This window comes from Suricata suricatta, chromosome 8 (assembly GCF_006229205.1).
Source record: "Suricata suricatta isolate VVHF042 chromosome 8, meerkat_22Aug2017_6uvM2_HiC, whole genome shotgun sequence".
In the NCBI taxonomy this organism is placed as follows: Eukaryota; Metazoa; Chordata; class Mammalia; order Carnivora; family Herpestidae; genus Suricata; species Suricata suricatta.
This window is the reverse complement of record NC_043707.1, coordinates 108,877,312-108,898,478: the sequence shown is the minus strand read 5'-3', so window position 1 is coordinate 108,898,478 and position 21,167 is coordinate 108,877,312. Positions and strand designations below refer to the sequence as shown.

At 49.3% G+C, this 21,167-nt stretch overlaps 1 protein-coding gene across 2 annotated transcripts in view; it reads left to right on the top strand.

Annotated features, from left to right (window-relative positions):
• CFAP57 (cilia and flagella associated protein 57) overlaps positions 1-21,167 on the top strand; it is a 66,006-nt gene that overhangs the window by 22,026 nt on the left and 22,813 nt on the right. The window contains exons 10-18 of one of the 2 annotated variants that reach the window (XM_029948328.1): positions 1,222-1,434; positions 2,742-2,915; positions 6,772-6,933; positions 10,471-10,626; positions 11,794-11,887; positions 12,508-12,698; positions 16,306-16,479; positions 17,411-17,569; positions 20,072-20,215. In XM_029948328.1, the coding sequence (XP_029804188.1) occupies positions 1,222-1,434; positions 2,742-2,915; positions 6,772-6,933; positions 10,471-10,626; positions 11,794-11,887; positions 12,508-12,698; positions 16,306-16,479; positions 17,411-17,569; positions 20,072-20,215 (1,467 nt within the window). Of the gene's footprint in view, positions 1-1,221; positions 1,435-2,741; positions 2,916-6,771; positions 6,934-10,470; positions 10,627-11,793; positions 11,888-12,507; positions 12,699-16,305; positions 16,480-17,410; positions 17,570-20,071; positions 20,216-21,167 lie in introns of those variants that run through there. The other variant, XM_029948329.1, reaches the window with a different exon arrangement.

The window sequence follows — 21,167 nt, the reverse complement described above, 5'->3', positions numbered from 1 at the left end:
TCCATAATAGTAACAAATGGAGAGTGCAATTTAGGTGGTGGAAGTGGAGCTGAGGAGGTGGGTAAGGACGTGCCTGACAGGGTTGCAGTCCTGGAAATACCAAATGTGGTGGCCCGTAGGTCAGGACGTTGGTTCCTTAAGAGTGGCTTGATTGAGAAAATAAGCAAATATATTGAAGATAATGGGAGCCAGATCTCTCGGTATTGGAGAAGGGAGTTATAAATATGACAAGGGGAAAGATCTAGAAAGTTGTTTTTATTATTTGTTTCTTTGTTTAGTGGCATGGCTGAACTAATCCTGGGAAGTCTTTCTTTTCCCTGCAGCATGCAGCCTTGATGTCTCTGCTCAGATATTTGGTTTGTTTTTTTGTTTTTTTTTTAACTTTTCTCTGGTTGCCCCTGGGTTGACCTGAGCCACTCATTAGTCACAGACTGGGCTTAGCCCCCTTAGCCAGTTAGATTTTCACCCTTCACTGTTGGATCTGTGGGGCTGGGAGGCAATTGTCACAGTTCATAGCGTATGTGTTTTTTTGCTCCTTGTTCAGCCAGATTCTGGTAGTTGGGAGGTTCTCTCTCTGATTGTACCTGAGAGAGTGCAGCCTTGGCCATGCACACAGTTCCATGATGCCAGGGATAAGTGCAATTTCATTTCTAAGCCTGGCTTCCTGGGAGATGCCTGTGGACCAGAGGAGATTATTATTCAGTTTGTGTTTGGTCAGATGTTATGTTTAAACCCCTTGTGCCCTGTGTTAATGGGTCCCTGTGCAGCTCAGGAGAGCTTTCAAGGTCTCCCCATCTCCTGCTCCAGTGGCTCTTGAGTGGGCCGACTCAGCACATGTGCACAGCCTTCCCGACCCCCACAGTTGTCTGTGATTACAGAAGGGCTCTCCTTGACCGTGTCTTTCCCTTGTTCTATTAAAATTCTCATGCTTTGCCATTTGCTCATAGTGTGGAGCTACCAGCCTTCTCTGAATTGCACTTCACCAATATTGCCATCATTTTAGACAATGCCCAGAGGGTAGACTTCTTCATGCTCTGTTTCAAATAAAGCCAGTTTTTGGTTTGCTGAAGGGCAAGGACAGCAGGAAAGGACATTCTGCCTCGGTCTAATGGAACATGTGAGGCATTCATCCTCTTTTCCTGAATTCAGTGTGTGTGTGTGTGTGTGTGTGTGTACACGTGCGCCCGCGCTTTTAACTGGGTACGCCTTCATCCCCTGTAGGTTCGTTCAGTTGTGTGGAATGCAGATGACAGCAGACTGATCTCTTGCGGCACAGACGGTGCTGTCTATGAATGGAATCTGTCCACAGGAAAGAGAGAGACAGAATGCGTTCTCAAGTCCTGCAGCTACCACTGTGTTACTGTCTCCCCCGATGCCAAAATGATCTTTGCAGTTGGATCAGACCAGACCCTCAAGGAGATTGCAGACTCCTCGGTGAGTTGCCCCTGCGCTCCCTCCAGGCTGCCGCGCTGGTCTGCGGAAGACGGCCTCCATGAGCGCAGCAGGAAGTGTGATGGGCAGATCATCAGAACAGGGTCCCATCTTCATAGGATGACCCTTTGGGGTCGACTCCGTTATTGTTACTCCTGGGATTTCCTGCCCAGCGGCCTACCTGACCGGTTAAACTGCAGGGCCTTTTTCTCCTTCTGTTTTGCTGGCTGGTACATGTCTCTTCCACCCTCCAGGCCCGCAGGTCAGCAGCACCTCCAAACCGCATGCTTCCCCTGGGGTAGAGACAGAAGAAGTCTGCTTACCGCTATCATCTTAGCTTGCCACCGTATTTGTTTGAAGCCCCCAAACTCTGAAATTTAGGAATTACCCCATTTGACTCCAAATAGTTGAGGGAGGAGAGAAGAGTTGGGCAAAGACACTGCACACAAACATGGCTGCGTCCTTCTCCAGGGGCCAGCGCCAGCTCATCGTCCTCAGTGCTCATCAGCCTCCTGGTGCTGGTGCTGGAAAGTGCACAGACCCCAGAGCAGCAGACTGGCCTGAGACAGGTTTTGCCATGATTGTAACCCAGAGGAGAGTAGGGGTCTCTCCACCATGCCCCCAAGTAGCTTAGTCCGGATTCTGTGGTGGCTTTTACAGTGCCACACCAGAACAAAGCCTCTCGGGGCAGGCCCACAGCTCATGCCTCCTGCTGTCCCTACTAGCCAGCACCCACGGCATGACCCATATAAGCATTCACTAAATGTTTGGTGGGAGGGCAGATGATTAGATGGAGAGAAGGCTCGGTGAGTGAATTAACGAAAAACAAAGTGAGTTTCCTGATGGTATAGTTTTGTTTGTGTAACGGACATTAAATCGCTGTTTGCTGAATGACTGTATGATCCATATCGCATTCTGAGTTTGAGATGCGAGGCAGCCTAGCAGTCATGAGTAGAGACACAAGGGCCTGACTGCCACTTCCTAGATGTCTCTGTGGCTCTGTTTTGTCATCTTAAAACAGGGGTAACAGTAGCCACTCCCAGAGAGTTTGTGTGAGGATCGAACGAGTTACAACATGCAAAAGCCGTAAAATGGGGCTTGGCTCCCTTTTATTAATGTTAATCCCAACTCCTAGAACCCTTGTTCACTAGTCACGCAGCCAGGGTATACTGACTTATGCCTTTTATGCGGAGGCAAATAAACATTTTTCAGCATAGAACTTGCCCAAGTGTTGTGTTAGAGGAGAGGAGGGGATGACTTGGGGACATGGCGCAGCGCCCTCGCCCTGAACAGAGCCGTCCGTGTTCCAGATCCTTCGAGAGATACCAGCGTTTGACGTCATCTACACAGCCATCATCATCTCGCACTCTGGGCGCATGATGTTTGTGGGCACTTCCGTGGGAACCATCCGTGCCATGAAGTACCCGCTGCCTCTGCAGAAAGAATTCAATGAGTACCAGGCCCACGCGGGTCCTATCACCAAGGTGAGAAGGGACGCTGTCTTCAGGGACCCGTTCCCAGGCCAGTTCTCCATAGATCCATCTGACCTGCCCTCCACAACCCCCCTCACCTCTTGTCTCCCCTTAGTCCTCTCTCCCTCTTTGTTCATCCAGCCACCCATTCAGTGAACATTTGCTGGCTACTGATATTCTTCAATTACACTACTCCCACGAATATAGCCTAGGAGATCATCAGAGATACACCTAGAGATTCATAGACAAGGTTGTTCACGGTCATACCGAGCTTAATACTGGGCCATTTGGGAGATGCTGTATGCGGCCCCCACCCCCAGATCTTTTCTCTGCTGAGTGCCTGCCGTGGCTCACAGCTCTGCTCCTCCACAGAAATGCCCTAGACTAACGAGAGTCAGAGCCAGGAGATGGACCCCGCCCCTCCCTGAAGATACACAACACGAACACACCTTTGTAAATTGTCCGTCCAGCAACACCAACACCTAAGGCTTTGAACTATGTCCCAAACCCTATACTGCCTTGCCCACAGATGATATCTTTCTGAAGAAAGCATTTTTCATTAGCAACTGGAACATTATGGTACTGAGCCTAGGTCTTGCACTCAAAGTAAACTGAAAACTCCCCCTCTTCCCTTCACAGCTCTGAAGTTTTGCAGATAAAGTGCTTATTTTTCTGATTATAAAAGCAACACATCCATTTTACAAATAAAAATCCCGATAATGTCCTCATTAATATTTTGATGCATATTCTCATACTCTTCTGTGTACATTTTGTGTGCATTTTAAACAAACAGAGACTATACTGTATGTACGCTTGTTGTCTCCTTTTTTTTACTTAATGCTATTACAAGCATTTTTTTTCATATAATTAAGTGTTCCTCAAAAACATGATTTTAGTAACTACATAAATAACCTTATCAAATGATGGGCCATAATTTACTTAATTCTTTTCTTATAACTAGGCATTTTTTTAAGTTTCTTTGTTTATTTAGAGAGAGAGAGATTGAGCTGTGGAGGAGCAGAGAGAGAAGGTGACAGAGGATCTGAAGTAGCCTCTGCACTGACAGCAGAGAGCCGGATGTGAGGCTCAAAAACATGAGCCGCAAGATCATGACCTGAGCCGAAGTTGGACGCTTAACTGACTGAGCCACCCAGGCACCTATAGTACTAGACATTTATTTTTATTTTTTTATGAGAAGTTTTTTAAATGTTTATTTATTTATTTTGAGAGAGAGAGAGAATGTAGGCAGAGGAGGAGCAAGTGAGAAAGGGAGAGAATCTCCAGCAGACTCCACACTCAGCACAGAGCCCAACGCAGGGCTTGATCCTACAACTGTGAGATTACAACCTGAGCTGAAATCAAGAGCCAGGCGCTTAACTGACTGAGCCACCCAGGTGTCCTGATACTCTTTTTTTTTTTCAGCTTTTAAAATTTATTTTGAGAGAGAGAGAGACCGTGCATGCATACAAGTACAAGCAGGGGTGGGGCAGAGATAGAAGGAGAGAATCCCAAGTAGGCTCTGTGGTGTTAGTGCAGAGCCCAACAGGCTCCGCAGGGCTCAGTTTCACAAACCGTGAGATCCTGACCTGAGCTAAAATCAAGAGTCAGATGCTTAACTGACTGAGCCACTCAGGTACCCCAGCATTTTTTTTTTTTTCATTTTAAAGAGGGAGAGAGAGAGAGAACCTGAGCAGGGAAGGGGCAGAGGAAGAGAGAGAGAAAATTTCAAGCAGGCTCCATGCCCAGTACCAGGTTGACGTGGGCTCAGTCCCACAACTGTGATACTGAGTGGAGCCGAAATCAAGAGTCAGGTCCCGAACCGACTGAGCCACCCAGGTGCCCCTAAATCTGGGCATGTAAATGACCTCATGAACTCTAATAAATACACTGCTTTACAGAGTTCTGTGGGCATCTCTGATTATTTTAAAGGCTGAATTGCTAGACAGAGGTAAAATCCCTGAGTGAAAGAGCAATGCCATTTGCGAGGGTTTGACACCTGTTCCTGATGGTGAGAAGGCACCTTCATAGTTGATTCTTTTGCTTTCGCTTTTTAGTTTGAGATCATTATAAATTCACAGGAAATGTAAAGATGGCATGGGTCCCGTGTACCCTTCTCCCAGTTACCCCCAAATATTATTATATCTACTGTAACTAGAGTAGATATCGCCCCAGGAAATTGACATGGGTGCAGTATACACGTGTGTGCTTCGGTGCCATCCTGTCACATGACTAGACTCCTGCAGCCAGCCCTGCAGTCAGGCCACAGCACCGCTTCGTGGCCACGAGCCCGCTCCTGCTACCTGATGGTGACAGCCGCTCCCCCTCCCCGCCTCCCGCCCTCGTCCTGCACAAACACTCACTGGTCCTCCAGTTCCATAATTTGTCATTTTCTTTATTTACTTAGAGAACAAGAGAAAGAGAATGTGCCAGGAACCCCCTATAATTTGTCATGTTAACAATTTTATAGGGGCACCTGGGTGGCTCAGTCAGTTAAGCATCCAACTCTTGATTTTGGCTCAGGTTACTATCTCATGGTTCACGAGAACTTGCCCCGCATCAGGCTCTGCGCTGAAAGCACCAAGCCTGCTTGGGATTCTCTCTCTCCCTCTCTCTCTCTGCCCCTCCCTCACTTGTGCACTCACACTCACACACACACACACACACACACACACACATACACACATACACACACTCTCTCTCTCTCAAAATAAATAAACCTTTTTTTCCTGTTTTTTATTTATTTTTGAGAGAGAGAGAGAGAGAGAGAGAGAGAGAGAGAGAGATAGCATGAGCAGGAGAGGGTCAGAGAGAGAGGGAGACACAGAATCCGAAGCAGGCTCCAGGCTCTGAGCTGTTAGCACAGAGCCCGACTTGGGGCTCGAACCCATGAACCGTGAGATCATGACCTGAGCCGAAGCCGGACGCTTAACCGACTGAGCCCCCCAGGCGCCCCTTAAATAAATAAACCTTTAATAAACAAATAAGTTTCTTTCTATTTCCCCCATGCCCCAATGATCTTATATAAATAGAATTGTACAGCGTGTGACCTTTGACAGTGGCTTTTCTCACCCAGCGCGTACCCTTGAGCTCCATCTAAGCTATCTCATATATCAATACTTCATTTCCTCCATGGCATGAATGTGCCATCATTTGTTTAGCCATCTACCTGTTGTAAGATACCTTATTTTTTCCTGGTTTTTGGTTGTTACAAACAAAGCTACTGTGACCAATCATGTACAAGCTTCTGTGTGGACCTTCATTTCTCTGGAATAAATGCCCAGGAAAATGATTGCTGGATCATGTGATACATTTATGTTTCATTTTTTTAAAGAAACTGCCAAGTTATTTTCCATTCCCACCAGCAATGCATGCAAGATTCAGCATCTCCACATCGTTGGCAGCACTTGGTATTGTCACTGTTTTTCCTTTTAGCTGTTCTAACAGGTGCGTAGGCATATCTTGCCATAGTTTTAATATGCATTTCCCTAACGGCTGATAATGGTGAACATCCTCTCATGTGCCTCTTTGCCAACTGGATACCTCTTTGGTGAAATGTCTCCATATTTCCTGCCCACCCTCTAGTCGGGTTGGGTTTTTTACTGTTGAGTTTTGAGATTTCTTTTTATAATCTAGATGGCAGCTAACTCTTAAGATTCCAAATCCACAGAGGACATGACCCAGTCTTGCTTCTTTTATTTATGAACAGAAGCTTCTGAGTGCTCCTATCTCATTCTTACCCAGGACCCTGTCTTCCTTCCCGTGAGGCTGTGCCCAGGGTCACCTGACTGGAGGCCTTGCACACAGCCAGCTCCGTTCCTGTCACCCACGACCTTTGAAAGCTTCCTCTCTATGCGCTTTCTCTCCTCAGATGTTGCTCACCTTTGATGACCAGTTCCTGCTGACTGTTGCTGAAGATGGCTGCCTGTTTACCTGGAAGGTCTTTGATAAGGATGGGCGAGGAATCAAGCGAGAGAGGGCGGTGGGCTTTGCCGAAGAGGTGCTCATTACTAAAACAGACATGGAAGAGAAGGTAAGAGCTGGGTCTAGTGAGCAGAGATGTGGAAATTCCTTACCAGACTGTGTCCAAACTCCTGGCACTGGCATTCGAGGGCCTGGATAGCCTGGCCACTACCCCGACTGCCCAGCACAGACCCCCAGCCCCGGCTCCCTGCACATGCCCTGCCCACACCGCCATGCTGCCCTCCTCACTGCGGCTGTGTCCCTTTCCACCCTCACCCTGCCTGTCGTCCTGCCACGTGGTCCACCTGACTTACACTCTGCTCTACTTGTAGCCTGTGAAACTAGCTTTCCGCTTCCTTCTCTTTGAGGACAGAAACATGGCATCCAGTTCTCCTGTGTGACCGGCAGTTTCTAGCCCATGCTAGACACGGGAAGACGGTCAATCAGTATTGACAGAATTGAACTGAGAAGCTGAATATACCAGTTGTATCTGTGAAATTTAATAATTGCTAGTAGAACAATCCTTTATATAAAGAACCTTCTTTATATGAAAAAAAAATGTATTCAGAAAACATTCCTGAAACCCAGTTCTCTTCATAATAAAACAATAAATGTAATAATAACCAGCATTTTTTTTAGGTTTTCCACAAAGCAGGCATTGCACTAAGTACTTTATAAGTATCTTCTTGTTTATAAGTATCTCCTCACATCATCCCTGTGAAGAAGATACTATTATTCTCCCCATGTTTTAAGAAGTGACTTTGGGGAAGTGAAGTGACATGTAGTAGGACCAGAGTTCTGACCGAGATTTAATCTAGAGCCCACTCTCTTAATTGCTCCCCCAAAGGGCCCTCCCTCCTGTGAATGCATTAATTAAACACTCTGGGAAGATGTGTTTTGAGAGGTTTGAGTGGACAGCTAGATCTGTGCCAGGCTCCCTAAGGAATGGGAAAGTCATGAGACTTACAAGAATGGCAGAGCTGTGCATTCATTGTCACTCTTCCAGAATCTGGAGTGCATTTATTGAATACCTACTGTTTGCTAGGTGCTGAGGATGCATATATAAAAAGGCAGGCATGGGCCCTATGATCAGGAAACAGACAAGGAGAGATGAGTAAACCATCAGAGCAGCAATGCAAAGTGGCCCCAAAGCAGGATGGTGAGACCCAGGCATTCCCAGAGCTCCCTACTAGAGCTCTCTGGAACTTTCTGCAGGAAAGGACGAGGGAGAGCCTCTGAGAGCCAGGGCCTGACAGCTGTACTAAGGTCTAGGATGGCAGAAATTAAAGATATCCGGGGGCCTTGAGCTCATAGCCTGGGAGAATGTAGGGGTAAAATTAAAAAGGGAAACTAAACGTGTTACAGGTGTTATGAAGGAACGATGCCCTGGGGTCACAGGGGAAGGGACCCTGACCCTGGCCAGGAGGTACCAGAGGAAGTAAGTGAGCCTTGGATGGAGCCTTCCCGAACAGATGGGAAAGGGTCTTTCACACCAACGGGTGAGGGTGCAGAAAGGTGAGACAGGAGCTCCGGGGAAGATGCTCGGCGGGGCCAGGGATGAGAGGGTGTGCGGAGCTGGAGCTGGAGAGAGATCGTGAGGGCCTTTTACACCATGTTTCAGACTTTGGAAATTGTTCCTAAGGACCCACTGATATGTGTAAGTTAGGGAATGACTTGAGTTTTGCATCGTGGACAGCCTTGTCTGCAGCCAGGTGGGGCACGATTGAGGAAGGGTGGTGAACATGTGGTTCAGACACATGTCAGAAACCAGCGTCGCCATCAATAAATGTAACCCCTAGTCCAAGGCAGACCCCGGGGGGACCCACTCATCTGATAAACATTCACTCAGTGCTGTGTTGCTGGCCCTGTGCTAGGCACCCGGGATAAAGCAGTGAAGTGGGAGAGGCCAAGTGCAACTTGTAGGGGGCATCCTACCAACGAGACCATCTTCCTCCACTGCCCTGTCTCCTTCACCCCACATCCAGTCAGGCATCACCTTCCCTAAAATCTGTGTCTCGAATCTCTCCGTTCCACGGTCCTCCTCATCCCCTGCCTGGACCACGTGGTATCCCGCTCCCCACTAATCCCTCTGTCTTAGTGCTTGAATCTAGCCCGAGCGACACACTGCCATCAGAGAGGTCTTTCTGAGACCAGAGTGAGCTTAATCAGGTTGAACAAGGACCTTCAGAGGACCGCTAGGAGAAAATCCGAATTTCTTATCATGGCCGGCAAGGACCGTGATGGTCTGACCCTGTCTCAGCCTCCTCTCTCTCTGCCTCCCACCTGCACTGAGTCACGCATGGTGCTCTGACCAGGCGTCCTCCCTCTTACCCCCAACTTTGCACATGCAACTTGTGTTCATCCCTCTTCTCCGTACTTCCTGTGTTCCGGGGCAGCAATGCAGAAAGGAGCATAACACATTCATTGTTCTCTAGTTGTCCGTGGTGGAGGGGATATAGACAGAAAAGATGAGACAGGGTGGGGGAAGGGGGGTGATCACAGATGAGCAAGAAGACCTGTGTCCTCACCCTCTCTGTCCTCAACATAAACTTTTCAGGAAATGAAGGGTGTGTGCCTCACAGTAGTTTTAGGAAACTTTCACATCAGTGAATACAACAGATTCAAAGAAGTCACTAGACGTAGGAACCAGCAAGGCAGGAAGAGTCAGGACCTAAATTAATGATAGTGAGGCCAGAAGAGGTATAACAGACATTGAGAGGGACAGATCTACAGTCCTGGGAAACCTGGCTCAGGGTGCTCAGCACAATTTGTAACAATGTGTTTATTTGGCTTCCTCCATAGACTGTAGGTTCCAAGGGGGCAGGAATCACAGCTAACGTTTCTCAAGTACCTACTATGTGTCAGGCACTCTTCTGGATGTAGGCATGTGTCAGTGTAAAAAGCCAACAAAGATCTCAGCCTTTTTGGAGCTTAACTTCTTTTTCTTATTTATTTTTGAGAGAGAGAGGGCAGGCAAGTGGTGGGGGGTAGGGGGGGTAGACAGAGAATCCGAAGCAGGTTTCAGGCTCCATTCTGATAGCAGAGAGCCCGATGCAGGGCTCGAACCCATGAACCATGAAATCAGGACCTGAGCCGAAGTTGGATGCTTAACCAACAAAGCCACCCAGGCGGCCTTTGGAACTTAAATTCTAAAGAGGAAGAAGACAAAAGACAATAAAATTCATAAGTAAATTGTATTAGAAAGTGCCTAGATCTAAGAAAATAATAAAAAGTAGAGCAGAGTGAGCAGGGTCATGAGTGTTGGGAATGGGAAGGGAGGGGTAGCAGAATTAACTAGTGTGGCCCAAGTACCTCATTGAACAGGTGGCATTAACACATATTTGAAGATGAGAGAGTTATTAGCGGAATGCCTGGCACACAGTAGGGCTCACTGAACGGATGTTTTGAGGGCAGAGAAGGAAGCCCATATGCCTCCTCGTTTTTAGCCTGTGTGTCTTGTGGAGGAAAGATGACAGGTTCTAGTTGAGACACAGGAATCTGAGGCTTGAGCAGAGCTGCAGAGCTCAGAGAGCTCAAGGCCACCAGTTTAAATATTCCCATTCACCCCACCATGAATGTTCTTAACTCCGGTGTCCTTCTCCCAAAGGCTCAGATCATGGTGGAGCTGAAGACTCGTGTGGAAGAGTTAAAAATGGAGAATGAGTACCAGCTTCGACTGAAGGACATGAACTATTCTGAGAAGATTAAGGAGCTAACAGATAAGTTCCTGCAGGAGATGGAGTCCTTGAAAACGAAAAACCAGGTCTGTCTGAGAGACTGAGCCAACATCCACAAGTAATGAGACATTGCCAGTTTACTCAGGACGGACCTCCCTACCTTGTCCAAGCCAAGCCCAAAGCACCAACTGTATGATACTGTGTGGTTTTTAAGCATAGTTGCTAACATCAGAAATGCATACAGCAAAGTGCTAAGTAGAACAAAGAAGCATATAAGACTATAGTGAATGGTATTAATTAAGTAAAATAAATACACATAGAACAGTTCATAAGAAAATGGCTAGCAATGTGATTACCTCAGGAAGTTAGGATTCTGGATCATTTAAATTTTGTTCTTTCTACTTTTCTGTGTTTTGCAAATCCTCTGCAATGAGAATATATTCTCTCTCTGATCAAGAGGTAATTTTATTGTTTATTTATTTTATTATTTATTTAAAAACAAAATGAAAACGGTAACAAGAAAAGCAAAGTATAGGAAAAGAAGAGCTACCCAAATATTGATTTCTGGGTTGTCAGTAGTTTAAATAAAATTCATCTAAGTGGTCCCTCCCACAGTCAGATTTGACCTCCAGGGCTTCCCAGAACACTCCCTTGTTCACACATCTGTCTTGCCCTTCATCCCAAACCCCTCGCTTTGAGGGTATTTGCTCTCTTTTTCGTTATCTCAGTGGGTCAGAGATTTTAGCAGGGTGGGGAGAAGCCCCTGGCTGTTAGTTTTATTATTTCATTCCTTTGGCAAAAAAACATCAGTGCCCTCCACAAACTCAACACGAAGTTATTCCTGGGGACGGCCCCTTGGCCTGCAAGGAGGTTTCCTGCTCGATTAAAGAAAACACTTCTTAGAAGCTGACACATTAACACATCCAAGGATTTAGTTGACAGCAATGTGCAGACAACAGAGAATTCAAATGAATCCTTACTTTTCCCACCCCAAAATCCATCTGCTCCACGTCCAAAACTGATCTCATCATTGACAAGACCCATTTAGTAGACAGGATATAAATAAAGCCTAGAGCTTTCAGAACAGAATATAATGTAAATAAAAAGCGATAGCTTGCTTGTGGCTCACAGAACAATGCCTGGTGCAAAATAAAGGGCTTGAGAAACGTTTGTAAGTAAAGGAGGATGTGTTCCTGCCCGGGGGTGATTTCAGCAGATCCGTGGGAATGAGAACAGTTGACTCTGTGTTTTAGGTTTTAAAAACAGAAAAAGAAAGGCAGGATGTGTCCCATCGTGAACACATTGCAGACCTCCTAGACAAACAGAGCCGGGAACTGCAGGACCTGGGTGAGTCCTGAGGTAGAAACCATGTGGTGGCCTGGGGGCAAAAGTCTGAGAGTTCCCCCCTCCCATGCCCCCCCCCCCACCACCATTTGGGCCCAATGGAGGTCCCAGGTAATCTGGCTTTGTCTGTAAACAGGCTGCATTTATCCCCTGGACCTCACTGTGGGTTTTACTCCCGTGTATTTGCTCATTCATTACACATGTGTTAAACACTTCCTGCATGCCAGTAGGAGACACAGAGAAGCGAGGTCTGGAGCCTGAGAGGCTGCCTTCAGTCCCAGACTCACCACATGCTTTCCGGGTACTCTAAGGAGTCACCAAGCCTCACTGAGCCTCACTTTATACTCTTCTTCTGTAAGAAGAGGTGCTGATAACTATTTTGCATATTCTGAACCCCTAAAACACCCCTCTGCCCTTCCCTGCAAACCTTCTGCCTAGCCAAGACGGGGAGGGAGTTTGGCTGCCTGACCAGCTAGTGGGTGAGGGCAGGTGAGAAAGAGCCAAGCGGGCATTTGAGTGTCAGCTAGTGCTGGAAGGTGGTTGGGAGGCAGCAAAGGCTCCTGGGTGGCCCTGAGGTTGGTGCTCCTGTCCAACGTGAAATAACCTTCTTTGCTTCTCTCCAGAATGTTGCAACAACCAAAAGTTGCTTTTAGAATATGAGAAGTACCAGGAATTGCAGCTCAAGTCCCAAAGGATGCAGGAGGAGTATGAAAAGCAGCTTCGGGATAATGAAGAGACCAAGAGCCAGGCTCTGGAGGAGCTGACGGAGTTTTACGAGGCCAAACTGCAGGAAAAAACCACGCTTCTGGAAGAGGTACTCACCGGAAGCTGAACCGTACCTCCCTTTTGCCATGCATCCTACAGGCCTGACCTGTGAACAGCCCAAAGAGCTGTGGGAAAGCTTGCTAGAACTCCTTTTCTTCCCACTCCCTGCTTTTGGCATCTGGCCTTGTGTTAGGCCCCTTACCGTTTAGACAAGGGAGCCGGGAGGTGCTCTGCGTTAGGGACTGAAATTCTTTGGATTGACCAAGTTCGTATCTGTTGTCCTAGCCTAACTGCACCTTCAAGCCTTAAGGACTGGAGACTCCTATTTATTTATTTATTTATTTATTTATTTATTTATTTATTTATTTTTAATATTTACTTACTTGGGGGGAGGGGAGGGGCAGAGAGAGAGGGAGAGACAGAATCCGAAGCAGGCTCCAGGCTCTGAGCTGTCAGCACAGAGCCTGATGTGGGGCTCGAACTCACGGACGATGAGATCATGACCTGAGCCAAAGTCGGATGCCCAGCCAACTGTGCCACCAGGGCGCCCTTGGAGAGACCTTTTTAGAAGAGGCTTTAGGACCTGGAAAGGAACAAGGGCCCTAAACAATGGGGTAGGTGCTTGCCTGAAACCCTTTAGTAACTTCTTATGCCTTACAAGATGAAATCCCTCCTTCCCTGATCTGACATACACAGATGGTCTCTTCTTGGTTTACCAGCTTGAGTGCTGGGTGACCAAGAGAAATAAAAACGGGGCCTGGTTTTCAGTCACGTGAGGGAGGCAGCCACACCAATGGGTCCTCAAGAGAGGCCTGCACAGCAGAGCTGGGGTGTGCAGATGTCCCTGAGGGGTCAGAGAAGGCTTGCAGGAGTTACTGAGACCCAGGAAGAATGGCAGGGAGAATTAACAGGGGATGGGGAAACGCAGGAGGGAAGGGCAGGCAGGCAATGTCATGGAATGTTCAAGCAGTCTGGGTTGCCAAAATATCTAGTTTCCCAAGATGAAGAGAAAACTGAGAAGAGCCAGATGGCCTCCTTTTCTGCATGAAATTACAGCAGATGGCTTCCTGTAAGTGAGGGGGCGGGAAAGTCCTGAAGGTGTGGAATGAGTTTGGAAAGGGGTGATCGAGAAGAGGACTGGCAGGTGTGCAGCTGAGAGCCCAGCTGAGGTTGTAAACGTGAATCCCGGTGGCATCAATCCACCAGGCTGTGTGCTTTTCCTTAGCAGGACTCAGCAAGCAGGTGTGTGAGCGATGGGGCTGCAGAGAGGCCCTGATCCATGGCTGGGGTGTGGCCGAGTGGCGCCGCCCAGAAATACAAGTGGTCTGCCGAGCAGCCATCCAGTCCAGGCCAGGGACGGGGAAAGAACCGAGAGTCTGGAAGATAGTGGAGGAATCAAGACAGGGCCTGGAGACATGGTGAGGCTGAGAGCTGAGCCTGCATGCCTGGGGGTCCAACAGGGAAGTCACCCGTGCTAAGAGCAGGGCCTGGATTTCCAGGCTTCGGAGTTGGCACCCCTCCAGGATGGACCTGAAAGGGGGTGGCTGAGGCAGAGGCAAGATAAAGGTCAGAGCACCCCGAACATTATAGGACCCTCTGTAACCACCCGCAGTTAAGGCAAGGTGGGCTGAGTCAGCACCAGAGAGTCTGCAGCGAGCTGGAAAGCGAACAGGCAATAGGGGGTAAGCGAGGTGAGACGTGGAGGGTGGAGGTCTCCTGACAGCATGGGCCTCAGACAGAGCAGGCTGAGCTCCGACTGCCAGTGGGGATGTTCCCTGGCCCAGCTGCCCAGCCTCGGCCCTGCCCACCTCCCCAGCCCCGTGTCCTGCTGTCCCATCCGGCTTCCTCCCACCCAACAAGGAATAGCCAGATTTCCCACACAACCTCTGAGCCTCTTCTCTGGATGACTCCCGTTCACCTGGCAGCTTGTGCTCAGGCTTACGGACTCAGGACGGGAGCTAACCCCTGTCCCCTCCCACGGTGCTAAGCAAGCCTTCCTCTGTGTGCTCAGGGCCTCCAGACCCCTTTCTCTGACAGCCTACACAGTAGCAGCCTGTGTTTACATCTCTTCCTCCCCTGGCGGGGTGGGGCGGGGCGGGGCAGGGCAGGGCGGGGAGCTTCTCAAGGGCAAGAACTGTGTCTCACCCATCACTGATTTTCAAACTAGGGCCCCCCTGTCATATCCTAGATGCTCCAGAAATGTTTGTTGACCTCCAGTAAACTGCTCTGAGCTTTGCCTTTGGGGGCCCAGGTGGAAGGACTGAATCTGCCCTGAAGGGAGAGGCTGGCCTTCCTCCCGGGAACCCCACTGTGATTACAACCATTTCTTCTTCTTCTGAGTGAAAGATTTCAACTCAGAGCTTCCACCCAGCATGCCTTCTCTCCCACCTGGCTGGCCTACTCTCCTTTCTAGCAGCATCTACCAGAGCAAGAGCCGTGGCTGGTGGGTGACTCTGGGACGCAGACAAGAGCACACCTTGCCAGGCTCCCATCTAGCAAGGGTCTGCTGATGGGGAGAGAGAGAGGCCTTTCTGGGGGAGCCCAGTTCGAAAACCATCTTGTTTCTCTTAACCCCTGAAACACTCACTCCAGGGATGGTACGTGCAGTTTGGGAGAATGCCAGGGTCAGTATGCGAGAAAAGGGATCTCTAACGTGCACCACTTTGGGGGCAGTAAGCAAAGAGGAGTCACCCCCGAGTCACCTCTCAGACTCCCCCAGGCGGAGGTGGTTTTTCCAGCGTCTGGGCTCCAGGCTTTCATTCCTTCATCACCAGTTATGTACCAGGTGCCGTGCAAGGTGCTCTGGGTGGTGAGCAGAGACGTGGCCGTGCCACCAAGGAGCTTCCAGGACCCTGTCACACAGCCAATGACAATGTAACACAACATGATGGGGGACATGCAGGTTAAGATTGGATTAAGGAGCAGGAGGGCAGAGTAAAGGTTCACTCTTTTGGGGTGCCTGGGTGGCTCCGTCGGTTGAGCGACCGACTCTTGGTTTCAACTCAGGTCATGTTCGCACGGTCATGGGAGGACACGAGCCCCGTGTTAGGCTCCGTGCTGAGCCTGGAGCCTGCTTGAGATTCTCTCTTTCCCCCTCTCTCTCCCTCTTCCCTCCTCCCCCACTTGTGCTCTTTTTCTCTCTCTCTCCCTCTAAAAAAATGTTTTTTAAAGCTTCACTCTTTGATTCAGATAGTTATTGAGTACCTACTGTGTGTCTGTGCTGGTTGTGCTCTGGGAACTCAATGGTGGGCACCATAGACCAGGTTTCTTTCCTGGAGGAACTTAAATCTAATGGAAAAGACAATCAAGTAGCTTTACAAATATAAAATTACAACAGGTTCCGTGGAGGAAAGATAGAGGAAGCGTGGGTGTCTGTAAAAACCAGAGATGGAACAGGTCTGGGGCTGTTGGGAGGGTGGTTGCTGAAGTGGAGCCTGCGGCCTCACCTGGTAGGAAGAGAAGGGAAGACAGAGGACAGACAGGAGGACAGCAGAAGGTCATGGGACCCAGGGCCTCGGTTCCCGGTTCTGTAATAGCGCTCTGACTCCCACTCCCCGTGATAGGCCCCACATGTTCATCTCACCCCGCACCCTCTCAGCACACAAGGGTCACGTGCCTTTTCTCCCCGAGCGCACACTCTCCCTCCCCTGAACCAGGCACAGGAGGACGTCAGGCAGCAGCTGCGGGAGTTCGAAGAGACCAAGAAACAGATTGAAGAAGATGAAGACCGAGAAATCCAAGATATCAAAATCAAGTACGAGAAAAAGCTTCGGGATGAAAAGGAATCAAACCTGCGGCTCAAAGGAGAAACCGGCATCATAAGGAAGAAGGTATTGCACGATTCCCCGACAGGCCCGGGCGCAGGCGCGGGCTGTATTACCAACACCTCTGCACTGCCCAGCAGTGTTAAACCTCTCCTCGGTGCTGCCCCTTCTCCGTCCCTTTCACCGGGACTAGTGACATTTGCCCCCAACACTGGATGGACCTCCAGACTTTTCATTTATGGACTAGTAGGATTTAGTCAGTTCTCAGAGTTAAACTTTGGGTAGAAACGGAGATGAGATCTTGTGGAGGTAGAGGTCAGGTCCCCACTGGAGGTGTCCTTGGGGTCTTGGTGCAGGGAGCTGTGGGCATGAGAAGGACTGGGGTGTGGGATCCTTGGTTTACAAGGCAAGACACATGTTTATCGTCACTGACAGGGTGAAGTAGGACTCAATTCACAGGTCCTTTTAGAATTGCCACACTTTCCCCAAAATGCTTAGCCTTAGAAAGGCTAAGTCCAAAGCAAACTCACATTCCTTCCTATTAGAAATCACACTACTTCATCCAGAGGACCAGGGAAAATGTCATGTTCCCATCTTAGACATGGCAAGGTAGCTCATCAGTTACAGTATCTGTGGGCTTGATGGGGCATGGATCCCAACCTTCAAGGTTGGCGTGGTCCTAGAAAACTCTGGGTCCGCTCAGGGACCCGGACAGTCCATCCTTACAGAAGGGGATGGAACTAGATCTTATCAGACAGAATGCTACATCACTTATGCTGCCAGGGAAAGCTCCAAACTGCCCCAAATCTCCAAAATATCACTCCTAAAGTCCCAGAAATGCTGAGTGCTAGACATGTTTTCAGCTCCCAAAGATGGGGAGTTCAGGTCACAGGTCGGTGATGTGGTGGGGAACTCCTTAAGTTCACGGGCATTTGGGAGGCAGGGAGGGGAGCACAAAGACTCCGGTGGTCTCTGTTGTTGCCATTTGTGTCTGCAGTTCAGCAGCCTGCAGAAGGAGATTGAAGAGCGAACCAATGACATTGAGAACCTGAAGGGGGAGCAAGTGAAGCTGCAAGGGGTCATTAAGTCCCTGGAGAAGGACATCCTGGGCCTCAAGCGGGAAATCCAGGAAAGGGATGAGACGATTCAAGATAAGGTGAAGGCTCATCTCTGTCCTCCTTCAACCACCACCCAGATGGACCCAGGGGAGGAGAGCCAAGCTCAGAAGAGAGGGTCCCTCAATGCTTGGGACACATTCATTTAACCTGATGGGGATAAGTGGTCTGTGAGGTGCCTACTGTGTGCTGGGCACTGGGCCGATTGCTGTAAACACGCCATACTCAGTTCTCCTGGCAACCCCAGGGGTCATGAGGGACCTGGCTGTAGAGCTCAGGAAACTGAGGTCCAGGTGGTTTGGTGTCTTGCCCAAGGTCATACAGTCAACAGGCCACAGACTTGGGATAAGAACCTAAGTCAGCTGACTGCATGCCCCCTGCTCGCCACGGCTCCAGATGTCCTTGGGTGACCGTCTCCACAGACATTGCACACTCGCTGCGGTTGACCTACAACTGCCAGGTACCCCAGAAAGCTGGGATCACTTTTGGGGATGCCTTTCTCATGAAACACTCAGAAGACAGACACATCACATTTTGTGAGGCTTACCTGAACTTCATAGCTGCCTCCTCAGCAAATCCAGGCTGTGTGCCCTCCAGCCCCTCTCCTTGCCACTCCTGTCTCGGGTAGGCAGGCTTCTCCAGTGGTTGAGATGGGGAGCTTCGGCACTGGCTAACTGGGTTCCAGCACAGGCTTTACCATTTACCTGCCACAGGACCTTGGGCAACTTCTCTAAATCTCATTTTCTCACCTGTGAAATCGGCTCCCTCAGGGATCTGCTAAGGGAATATGCGTGAAATTTCTGCATGTGAGTGTTTGTGTGTACACTTGGGCATTTGTGCAGGGACTGTCCAAAGCTCTCTTCAGATTCCCAAGGGGGAGATATTGACAAGAAAGAGGTCAAGGCCTCCTGACCTAAAATTGCAACAGTCTCCTAACCAGTCTTAACGGACTTCCTTCCCACTCCCCACTCCCCCTCCCGCCCCACTCCTTGCCACCGTACTCTGTAAATGTGTCACTCTTCCCCCTTAGATTTCTGCCATAGCTCCTCATTGCCTATGCCTGGGGCAGCAAAGGTTTTTCCGTAAAGGGCTAGGGAGTAAATATCCCATCTTTGCACACAGCATGGCCTCTGTGGCACTGCTCAGTTCTGCTGCTGTGTTGTAAAAACAGCCGTAGACCACACATAAATGAGTTAATGAAAACAGGTCAAATTTGACCGAAGGGCCATAGCGTGGCAACTCTAGTCTCCTGGATACATTCTGAATCTCCTTTAACCCAACAGGCAAGACCCTGGCCTCCTCCCCTCCTGCCCCATTACACACTTCCCCATGAACCACCACTTTACACGCCCGCACGTGATTCTCAGCACCCTTGGTGTATCCTGCACCTCTGTGCTTTCTCTTTTATGGCACCTATCCCGGAGCAGGGCTATACTCGTTGACACATCTGCTTTCCCAGGTAGCACTTTCTCCTTAGGGGCAGGGACTGTGTCATATTTCTATCTGGAATCTCAGACCCTAGCGAAAGGTCTTCGTTCAGTTAAGTGTTTAATGGACGGATAGATCCACATTCCAATTACTATTGCTCTGTAAGAAATTATCCCAAAACTTAGTGGTGCAAAACAACAACTGTTGGGGTGCCTGGGTGGCTCAGTTGGTTAAGCGCCCACTTTTGATCTCAGCTCAGGTCTTGATCTCAAGGTTGCAAGTTCAAGCCCAGCATTAGGCTCCATGCTGGATGTGGAGCCAACTTAAGAAAAAAACAAAACAAAACAAGACAGTAACAACTGTTTTATTATACTATCTGGTTCTGTGGGTCTCAGATTCTCAGGCTCTCAGGTCTGCATTTGGACAGACTACAACCAGGTGGCCTATCATTGTCCCTAATGGCAGGGGCCTTGCTGGGCCTCAGTCAGAGATGACTCACATAGCTGGGGGCTAGAAGATCATTATGGAAGGTGGTTCTTCATTCATAACCACCAGGGTGGCTGGGAGCCTGGGCTCCATGGGGACTGTCAACCAGAGTGCCAACGTGCTCCTCAGCAGGGAGGTCTCAGTGTAGAGGGACTTTCTCCATAGCAGATGGCCTCCCTCACAGCATAAGTCCTAAGAGAGCCAGGTAGAAGCTGTTTGGCTTTTCCTGAGCTAGACCAGGAAGCCACACAGCATCCCTTGAGCGACATTTTTTGGGTTACAAGCAAACCATTAAGTCCAGCCAGATGCAGGAGAAAGGAATTAGATCTTCCCTCCTGATGGAGAAGCATACGGTCACGTTGCAGAAGAGCCTGTGGGATGAGAGAAGCTGTCGAGGCCAGCTTTAGAAAATACGGTCGCCTACAAGCTATCTTTGAATGAGAGAGTGAATGAATGCTGAGTCCTGGCACAGAAGCCAGTCAGCCCTATGGCCAGCCTCTGTGTCCCCAGCTGGGAGAGCCACCCGTGGCCACCTCTGTCAGGTCATGGGATTTACGTCGTCTCCCTAAAGGGTTTGCATCCGCCGGGACCGCCTGCCGTCTCTCACTTCTCTCTCATCTCACCCACAGGAGAAGCGCATCTATGATCTGAAAAAGAAAAACCAAGAACTGGAGAAATTCAGGTTTGTACTCAACTACAAAATAAAGGAGCTGAAGAGGCAAATAGAACCACGAGAGAACGAGATCAAGGTGATGAAGGAACAGATTCAGGAGGTGAGAACCATCTGAACTGCTCTGGCCTCTGGGACCACTGTGGCCTCCTCAGCCATTCTTGGTGGGGGCTGGGGGTCTGAGGGGGAATAAGAAAGCCCTCCTCTCAGTCCCTGCCTTCTCCCAGGTTGTGTGGGCCTCCACTCGGTAGAGGGTATCACAGGAAAGGCCCAGCCCGGGATTCAGTTGTGCAGAAGTGAAATGCTTTAAGATTTGGCATGTGGCCAGACCTTAGGTTGGGCTTGGGCCCTCCAAGGGAAACCACAGCTCTTGGGCCTTCAGCCACCAGGGGGCGGTGTGTGCTCAGCCACCAGCCTGTCGCACCAGAAAGCACACTCCTCCAACCGAACATTTTTTCCCTCAATCTGGAACTGTTGGTGGGGGCGAATGCAAAGCTGCAATGTTTAGACTTCATCTGAGGAGGAATGGGAAGTCATGAGGTCTCTTGAGCGGGAGAGTGGCAGCCTTAAGTATGTGTTCTGGGGAAGCAGACAGGAGGAAGGCAGAAAGGAGAGATTAAAAGCAAGATCAACAGGACAAGGGCTCCTGAGAGTCTAGTGAGATACAAGTGTCCGCCGTCAGCCCCTCTGCCCCATGCACAGTGCATCTCCTTAAGCAGATGGCGGCTGACAGTGAGTCCACGGTTGATCTAAAACCAAATTCCTGCCTTCCCCCCTTCCGTTTCCTGTTTCCCAGTAAGTTACCACAATTCACCCACGTGCTTAAGGTACAAGTATAGAGTCTTCTCGATTCTTTCCTTCCCCTAACTGCCATATCCAATGATCGCCAATGCCTATCTGACATTTCAAATCTCAAATCCCTCTTCCCTCTCTGCTGCCTCACCTGGGTCCAAGCCTCTGTCATCTCTCATCTGGACTGGACTCTAGCCTCCAGTCTGGTCTCGAACCGCTAGTGGTGTCCCATCTCACCTAGAATAAAATCCCCACCCCCTACC